At 45.1% G+C, this 10,000-nt stretch overlaps 1 protein-coding gene across 1 annotated transcript in view; it reads left to right on the top strand.

Annotated features, from left to right (window-relative positions):
* LOC143284156 (uncharacterized) overlaps positions 1 to 10,000 on the top strand; it is a 193,882-nt gene that overhangs the window by 51,622 nt on the left and 132,260 nt on the right. Inside the window, exon 3 of the mRNA XM_076590814.1 lies at positions 4,221 to 4,269. Within this exon, the coding sequence (XP_076446929.1) occupies positions 4,221 to 4,269 (49 nt within the window). The remainder of the gene's footprint in view (positions 1 to 4,220; positions 4,270 to 10,000) is intronic.

Genomic DNA, 10,000 nt, shown 5'->3' with positions numbered 1-10,000 from the left:
CTCCACTGTCTGGAAAAGAAGGAGCCGGTCGCGGGCCGGAAAAAAAAACCCAACAAAACAACAACAACAACAACAACAAGAACGAAAAAAAACCCAACGCCTCTGCTGGGACCTGAACTCGCGTCCTCCAAGTGGTCAGTCCGCGATGCTAACCGCTTCACCACGGTGGCTCCCCCTTCTCTCCCCCTCCCCGCTTCTCCGCCCCCCCCCCCCCACCCCCCGGGCCCCCCACACCTCCTCTCTCTTGTTCATTGAAGCGTATAGTGAATGCTGCTGTAACCACTGCTCCGGCCCCATCCCAACCAAACCCCAATGCAGTTGTAACGTCTGTTGCCTGAAGGCGTTTAAAACATTCCCTGTCTGTCTGTCTGTCTGTCTGTCTCTCCATAATTATGTCCTGTCTATGTCTGTCCGTCTGTCTTTCTGTCTCAGTCTCTATCCCTGTCTCTGTCTCGCTCTGTCTGTCTCTCTGTCGCACTCTGTGTGTCTCTTTCCGTCTCTCCCTTTGTGTCTGTCTGTCTCTCTTTCGGTCTGTCCGTCTCTCTCTGTATCTCTCTCTATGTCTGTCTCTGTCTCTCTCTTCTTTCCCGCCTCCTCTTCTACTCTTTGTGGACACTCTCGTACTTCATGGGTTTTTTTGTGTTTTTTTTTCGTTTTTTTTTTCGTGTATCACTGTCTAATGGTATCCCTGTGCGAGAAACAGTCACCCCCCGCTGTGCAGCAGTAACCGTGGACACCAGTGACACACATAATATAGGTATGACTGTCTTGCTGAGTGTATTGCACACTTGAAGCAAGGGGGTGATGAGGGAGATAAACTGTACCAGGACCTGACTCTAAAGAGAGAAAGAGACGGAAAGAGACAGAGAGAGGGGAAACAGGGAAAGAGAGAGAGAGAGAGAGAGTTGAATTTTCTTTAATGAGGGAGGTCGAATGTAACTACTGAAACAGACATGGCACACACACACAAACGAATACTAAGTTATCCATATGCATAAACATACCCCCACTCCCCCACACCCACCCACCCACCCAGTCACCCCCACTCAGAGTTGGATGGGGAAAAAAACGAACGAACGGACGAACGAACGAACGAAATTGTTTTATTGAACATCGGCCATGGGCCACAATTCAAAACAGGACGAGGGGAGGAAAGGGGGCAAGGGAAAGACGGGGAGAGGGGAAGATGATGGGGTTGGGTGGGGGAAGAGGCTGGGGGTATACAAGGGTTCAGCAAAGGCTTTAACAAAGAATTTTCATTATCATTAACATGGATGCTTCTTAAAGTCCAGCCAACCGCATCGGTTTTAATAGGGTTGTAAGCACGCTCCAATCTGTCCCATAGGACCTGAAAAATAGAAAAACCATCATTGGAAGCGAAATCGGCTCAAGTGTGCACTCTCATTCATACACCCAAACCTAGGATTTGCCACAGGAGTTAACAATTACACAGCAATACGCATATACACACATACATGCACACACATATAATTATAAGCTAATACACATAAACGCCAAAGACAGCTGGCATCTCACACATCACCGACGCTAAGTGAGAATGAATGCCCCATCAGCTAACCCATTTTTCAGATCCTCTAATATAAAGACTTAGTGAATAGTGGATGGGAAAAGAGACAGGGAGAGAGGGTGGATGCATAGGGACAACCACATAAATTGGGAGAAAAAGAATAAGAGGCAGACAGACAGACAGACAGACAGCGAAGGGAAGGGAGAGGGACGGGCGCAATAGAAGATGTGAAGACCTGCTAGTGTGTATATGCAAGCAGAAGATCAAATACGCACGTTAAAGATCCTGTAATCCATGTCAGCGTTCGGTGGGTTATGGAAACAAGAACATACCCAGCATGCACACCCCCGAAAACGGAGTATGGCTGCCTACATGGCGGGGTAAAAACGGTCATACACGTAAAAGCCCACTCGTGTGCATACGAGTGAACGTGGGGGTTGCAGCCCACGAACGAAGAAGAAGGAAGGGAGAGGAATGGAGAGGAACAAAATTATAATCATAAATTATAGAGAGCTGAGTTTTACCGTTTTTCTTACCATCCTTGCCACGCCCCCCCACTCCCATGTGTCGTGAACTGCAAACAAAAGGTGAGGGTGGTGGAGGAGGAGAATGGTGATGATGATGATGATGATGATGATGTCATGTCCCGATTAATAAATCATGATCACATCGCCCTATCCCCCAAACACACACACACACACACACACACACACACACACACACAAAATGTTCACATTTACATGACAGGCCAGGATAGGCTGACAGCAGTGACGTCATCTTTCCTTTGTGCTTGTCACTGTTTACGACACTTGGGGGTTGATAGCTGTTATGGCCAGCCCAGCTCTTGGCTGTTATGTGTTTGTGTGTGTGCGTGTGCGTGCGTGCGTGCGTGTGTGTATGCATGTGTGTGTGTGTGTGTGTGTGTGTTTGTGTGTGTCCGTCCTGTGTAAAGAAGACCTATCCGTTGTGTGTATAACGGCGGGAGACAGCATTACATTTGTGTCCTGAAAGAGGGGTCGCCTCTTCAGAATTACGACCGAGTCTTTGAGCCGCCCAGTTCGTGCCTTACCTAATTAACTGGTGACCAGTCCATTGCTCAGACCCAACGCTCGGCTGATATAACAAGACTGACATCAGCTTACTGTTGGGCCAACCGCGAAATAAGAGCTGTATGACCAATGGTTTCTCCACTGCAAAACGGGAAGTCGTTTGCAAGCTTAGTCTTCTGTGAAGGACTATGACTCTGAAATTAAGAGGCAAGACTACCCTGTACATCCCGTTTACCTGTAGTGTGATACATGTGTCCTACACATCCCGTTTACCTGCAGTGAGATAATGTGTCCTGTACATCCCAGTTACCTGTAGTATGATACTATGTCCTATACACTTGTTTTAATTAAGTCAATGTTTAATGTTTTTTTCTGTTGAGTACTTGTTCACGTTTGTTTTGCCGCATCTGGTGTAATTTCTCCTAATGAGTTGATACGTTATTCTTATGTTATCTTGTCTTATGTTACCTTACATCCCATTTATCTGTAGTGTGATACTGTGCCTTATACATCCCGTTTACCTGTTGTGTGATACTGTGCCCTATACTTTCCATTTACCTGTAATGTGATTCTATGTCCAGTACTTGTAGTGTGATTCTGTATCCAATGCCTCTGTGTCCTATACTTTCAGTTTATCTGTAATGTGATTCTGTGTCCAATACTTGTAGTGTGATTCTGTATCCAATGCCTGTAGTTTGATACTGTGTCCTATACTTTCCGTTTACCTGTAATGTGATTCTGTGTCCAATGCCTGTAGTTTGATACTGTGTCCTATACTTTCCGTTTACCTGTAATGTGATTCTGTATCCAATGCCTGTAGTTTGATACTGTGTCCTGTACTTTCTGTTTACCTGTAGTGTGATTCTGTGTCCAATGCCTGTAGTGTGATACTGTGTCCTATACTTTCCGTTTACCTGTAATGTGATTCTGTATCCAATGCCTGTAGTTTGATACTGTGTCCTATACTTTCCGTTTACCTGTAAAGTTATTCTGTGTCCAATATTTGTAGTGTGATTTTGTATTCAGTGCCTGTAGTTTGATACTGTGTCCTATACTTTCCGTTTACCTGTAATGTGATTCTGTGTCCAATGCCTGTAGTTTGATACTGTGTCCTATACTTTCCGTTTACCTGTAATGTGATTCTGTGTCCAATGCCTGTAGTGTGATACTGTGTCCTATACTTTCCGTTTACCTGTAGTGTGATTCTGTGTCCAATACCTGTAGTTTGATACTGTGTCCTATACTTTCCGTTTACCTGTAGTGTGATTCTGTGTCCAATGCCTGTAGTTTGATACTGTGTCCTATACTTTCCGTTTACCTGTAATGTGATTCTGTGTCCAGTCCCTGTAGTTTGATACTGTGTCGTATACTTTCCGTTTACCTGTAATGTGATTCTGTGTCCAATACTTGTAGTGTGATTCTGTGTCCAGTGCCTGTAGTGTGATACTGTGTCCTATACTTTCCGTTTACCTGTAGTGTGATTCTGTGTCCAATACCTGCAGTGTGATGCTGTGCCCTGTACGTCACAAGTCATTTACCCGTCGTTTGACACTGCATGTGTCCTATACTTCCTGTTTTACCTGAGGTGTGATACTGGGTCCTTTGCATTCCATTTACCAGAGGTGTGTTGGTGTTTGTTTCAGAGTCATCGAGAAGCCGCTCAAAGCCAGCAAGAAGTCCAAAAGAAACAGTGTAAGTACACTTTGATTTTGTATGTTTATTTGTTTTGTTTGTTTGTTTGTTTTTGTTCTCTGTTGCCTAGTCCTTCGCTGTGATGAGTTCCTGGCGGAGCAGGTCCGATTCGCCTATTCCTGTTTCGCCTACTCTTTGATGGTGCCGCCACCCTCTTGGTAGTTTGACTCTTTGTTCCCGTTTCGCCTGTTCAGCATCTGTTTGTCTGTCTTGTCTTTTCTGTCTCTGTCTCTCAGTCTTTCTCTTTGTCTGTGTCTGTCTCTCTCATCTTGTTATCTCTCTCTCTCTGTATCTCTGTCTCTTACTTTATCCAACACACACACACACACACACACACACTCTCTCTCTCTCTTTTCTCTCTCATACACACACGCGCAAGCGCATGCACACGTACACACACGCAAACACACACACACACACACACACACACACACACATTATACACACACGTGCGAGCCCGTACACATTTACAAACACACATACATACACACACTCGCACACAACAACAACAACAACAACAACAACAACAATAACAACAAAAACAACAACAACTGACTACATAATCACGCGAACTGAAAATGGGCGAATCGGCAACACCATTTTATTGGTAGGTGAATCTGGAACAGGAATGACACCGTTCCAGACCACACGTCGTCCCGAGTGTGTCACATCAAACCCCTGTCTGTGTGTGTGCCTGTGTCTGTGAACACTCGACTCCCCCGTTTGTTCTGTTCCCAGTTTACCTGGACTGTGACGGCACCTCAGGTCTGTGTTCCGGTCGTCTTGTGATAAAGCTTTCTGTGTCGTTAGCTCGGTTTTTTTTTTTGTTTTGTTTTTTTTTTTTCCCCCGTCGCTTTTCGTGTGATTCCTCCGAGTCAGTTTGCTGAGATCGTGATCACCGTGATCACACACACACACACACACACACACACACGCAGACTGGTTTTTGAGCAGGTTTCAAAATTTACCTCAACCGGATTTTGATGTAGGAAGCATGGTGCCCGTTCACTGTTTTGGAGTGATTAAAATATGTATTACAAAAAGGGGGATGGGGGCGGCAGGGGGGGTGGAGGGGCGGGTGAGGGGTGAGGGGGGGGGAAGGGGATAACGTGACAAACATGCCACCTGTTGTCAGACAAGGAAGAGCTTTCAGCTGCATTGTGTGCAGCAAGGACTACGTGTCTAGTAGCAGCCGAAACTGCAGGGTTTTGTTGCAGACACAGCGTGGAAAAAGATGTGTGTGTGTGTGTGTGTGTGTGTGGGCAGGGGTGGGTGGGTAGGGGTGTGTATGTGTGTGTGTGTATTTTGTGTGTGTGTGGGGTGGGGGGGGTAAGGGGGGTGTGTGTGGGTGTGCTTGTATGTGTGTGTGTGTGTGTGTTGGGGGGGGCGGGGGTAGGGGTGTGTGTGGGTGGGTGTGTTTGTGAGAGAAAGCAGAAGTGGGAGTGTTTATGGATGGGAGGGTGGGCAAAAGTGGGTGGGTGGTGGTGTAGATGGTAAGAAAAGACATGGAGGGGAACGTGACGTGTCGTGGGGGAAAGAAAGGGAAGAAGAAGAAGAGAAAAAAAAGGTGTGTGTGTGTGTGGGGGGGGGGGGGGTGTCTGCGAGAGGCGTGTCTGTTGGGATGTTTGATTGGTGTCAGGCTTGTCCGATGTAAGGTTTTAGACCTGTGTCAGATTGTTGGAAGGATTTTGACCACTGTCAAAGTGTTGAAAGGTTTTAGACCAGTGTCAGACTTCTCCAATACAATGTTTTAGACCAGTGTCAGATTGTTGGAAGGATTTTGACCACTGTCAAAGTGTTGAAAGGTTTTAGACCAGTGTCAGACTTCTCCAATACAATGTTTTAGACCAGTGTCAGACTGTTGGAAGGATTTTGACCTCTGTCAAATCGTTGTAAGGTTTTAGACCAGTGTCAGGCTGGTGGGAGGATTGTCAAATCGTTGTAAGGTTTTAGACCAGTGTCAGGCTGGTGGAAAGATTTTAACCACTGTCAAAGTGTTGTAAGGTTTTAGACCAGTGTCAGGCTGGTGGAAGGATTTTAACCACTGTCAAAGTGTTGTAAGGTTTTAGACCAGTGTCAGGCTGTTGGAAGGATTTTAGCCACTGTCAAAGTGTTGTGTAAGGTTTTTAGACCAGTGTCAGGCTGTTGGAAGGATTTTAACCACTGTCAAAGTGTTGTAAGGTTTTAGACCAGTGTCAGGCTGTTGGAAGGATTTTAGCCACTGTCAAAGTGTTGTAAGGTTTTAGACCAGTGTCAGGCTGTTGGAAGGATTTTAGCCACTGTCAAAGTGTTGTGTAAGGTTTTTAGACCAGTGTCAAGGATTTTAACCATTGTCAAAGTGTTGTAAGGTTTTAGACCAGTTTCAGGCTGTTGGAAGGATTTTAACCACTGTCAAATCGTAAGGTTTTAGACCAGTGTCATGGATTTTAACCATTGTCAAAGTGTTGTAAGGTTTTAGACCAGTGTCAGGCTGGTGGAAGGATTTTAACCACTGTCAAATCGTTGCAAGGTTTTAGACCAGTGTCAGGCTGGTGGAAGGATTTTGACCACTGTCAAATCGTTGCAAGGTTTTAGACCAGTGTCAGGCTGGTGGAAGGATTTTGACCACTGTCAAATCGTTGTAAGGTTTTAGACCAGTGTCAGACTTTTGGAAGGATTTTACCCAATGTAAAAGTGTTGTAAGGTTTTAGACCAGTGTCAGACCTTTGGAAGGATTTTAACCACTGTCAAATCGTTGTAAGGTTTTAGACCAGTGTCAGGCTGGTGGGAGGATTGTCAAATCGTTGTAAGGTTTTAGACCAGTGTCAGGCTGGTGGAAAGATTTTAACCATTGTCAAATCGTTGTAAGGTTTTAGACCAGTGTCAGGCTGGTGGGAGGATTGTCAAATCGTTGTAAGGTTTTAGACCAGTGTCAGGCTGGTGGAAGGATTTTAACCATTGTCAAATCGTTGTAAGGTTTTAGACCAGTGTCAGGCTGGTGGGAGGATTGTCATATCGTTGTAAGGTTTTAGACCAGTGTCAGGCTGGTGGAAGGATTGTCAAATCGTTGTAAGGTTTTAGACCAGTGTCAGGCTGGTGGAAGGATTTTAACCATTGTCAAATCGTTGTAAGGTTTTAGACCAGTGTCAGACGTGCTATTGGAAGGTCTTAGACCGATGTCAGATGGAAGGTTTTAGACCAGAGTGAGACCTGTCTGTTGGAAGGTGTTTTTTTTTTCATTGCAACGATTCTGGAACGGATTGCACAGAGAGTTTCAGAAGCGCCTTTCTCATAACAATCGGTCTGAAACCAGTCGTAATGTTAGGTAAGATCACACCACGCACACTGCGGGTGACGCCGGATTATCAACTTGTTCAGCAGTCGACGGTTTTGTCAGACATTCGGAGTTGCATTCGCATCCCGTTATAGCTGAATGCGTAACAGGTTCGTCTTGGGTAACCGGTTAGCTCTGGTTTCCTCGCAAACCCACGCACATTGCGAGAAAGCGTGGGATTGCTAGAAGGCGTGGGGCCAGCATGGGTATGTGTTTTTACTGAAACGATGCGTGTGGGCATCCTTTGTGTGTCTTTGAAAAGAAATCAATATTTGTTTCGCCTGATCTCATTCGTACTTGGCCGTGACAGAACCATAGACATAAACTTGATGTAAACATACATATATATCGCAGTGGACAGAATTTGTTTGCGCGGGTGACCAGTTATATGGAACATAATTTTGTTCTTAATTTTGATGTTGGCGTTTGATTTATTTGTGTGTGTGTGTGTGTGTGTTCTGCTTTTGAACCTGTTAACTCCCCACCCCACCCCACCCTCCACCCCCCACCACTTGCGTTCAGTCTGGCTACAGTTGAAAACTGGGAAGCTTCTTTTTGAAATATTATGTAAATGCAAGAGGGGTGGTTAGGTTAAATTAAAGCCCTGATATGGCCTTCATGGTCGGCTGGACTGAAAGCCAGTTGAATGAATGAATGAATTGTTCTCAGTTACGGAGATTGAAGCAGTGGGATGGTGATGATGATGATGATGATGATGGAACAGATGGAACAGATAATGTTCACAGCTCCGCCCAGCATCTTCAAGCGTAACGTCACACACACACACACACACACACACACACACACACACACTCACACTCACTCACTCACTCACTCACTCACACACACACACACACACCCTTCATTATCAGGCCACATCCGCTCCCAATTCAAATTCATACTTACTAGGCGCTTAGACGGGCAATGCGACAACCCACCCACCCCCAACACACACACACACACACACACACACACACACACACGCACACGCACACCTCTTACGTCTTTTTAGAACACGGTGCCTACATACACACACACACACACACACACACACATTAGACATGTGAGTGCGATAGTAATTTTCGCCCACATGATTGCCATTAGACATGACTTTGACAGGCATAGCCTTTGAACGGGGGGGCTGCCGGGCTTTGGAGGAGGGTTCAGGGAAGTGCAGTACGTCCTCCCAGCGTGGAATAATCGGGGTGGAGAGAGAGAGAGGAACAAGGCGGTGGCGGCGTCATGCCATGGTGCCCCGGGAGCTGCACCACTGCACTGGCTGCCAATTAAGCGTGGCTGTCAGTGTAAAATTGCTACCTTGTGCTCTGTCCGTGTCCCCCGCGTCTCTCCGTCTCTCTTTTTTTTTCTTTTTTTTTCCATATTATAATTATTTATTTATTTATTTATCTATTTATGTATTTATTTACTTATTTATGTACGCTTATTTTATTTATCAATCTTTTTTTTTTTTTTTTCTCAAGGCCTGACTAAGCGCGTTGGGCTACGCCGCTGGTCAGGCATCTGCTTGGCAGATGTGGTGTAGCGTATATGGATTTGTCCGAACGCAGTGACGCCTCCTTGAGCTACTGAAACTGAAACTGAAAACACACACACTCTCTCTCTCTGTCTCTCTGTCTCTCTGTCTCTCTGTCTCTCTCTCTCTCTCTCTCTCTCTCTTTTATCGGCGGACTCTACGCCCCAATACATCTTTCGTCATCCTTCCTCTCTCTGTTGTATACTTCAAGTCTTCACTTAAAAAAAAGAAAATCATTTTCATCTATTTTGTATTTCATCTTTTTTTTTTCTTTTCTCTCTCTCTTTTTTTAATTTTTTTATTTTATTTAGTTGTTAAAACATTGGACTTTCAATCTGAGGGTCCCGGGTTCGAATCTGGGTAACGGCGCTTGGTGGGTAAAGGGTGGAGATTTTTTTGCCTATCTCCCAGGTCAGCATAATTATGTGCAGACCACCACCTTGTGCCTGAACCCCCTTCGTGTGTATTCACAAGCAGAAGATCAAAATAATACGCAGGTTAAAGATCTTGTGATCCATGTCAGCTTTCAGTAGGTTATGGAAACAAGAACATACCCTGCATGCACACCCCCGAAAACGGAGTATGGCTGTCTACATGGGGCAAAAACTGTCATACATGTATAAAAAAAATTTTTTTAAATCACTCGTGTACATACGAGTGAAGGTGGGAGTTGCAGCCCAAGAAGAAGAAGAAGAAGAAGATTAATTTAGTTGTTTGTTTATTTAATTATATATTTTGCGTTTTGGGGAGGAGGGTCTTTTGTGTTGTTGATTCTTTTAACGTATAATTTCAAAGCGTATAGCTCGTATGCTCAAGATATAAAGAAAAGGCAAGGGAGGGGAGAATCAGCTGGTGATCTCTCGCGAAGCTCGAACGATCAAGAT

The sequence above is a fragment of the Babylonia areolata genome, chromosome 7 (genome assembly GCF_041734735.1).
Source record: "Babylonia areolata isolate BAREFJ2019XMU chromosome 7, ASM4173473v1, whole genome shotgun sequence".
Lineage (NCBI taxonomy): Eukaryota > Metazoa > Mollusca > Gastropoda > Neogastropoda > Buccinidae > Babylonia > Babylonia areolata.
Note: the sequence above shows the minus strand (reverse complement) of the source record. Positions and strands in the feature narration are given on the sequence as shown.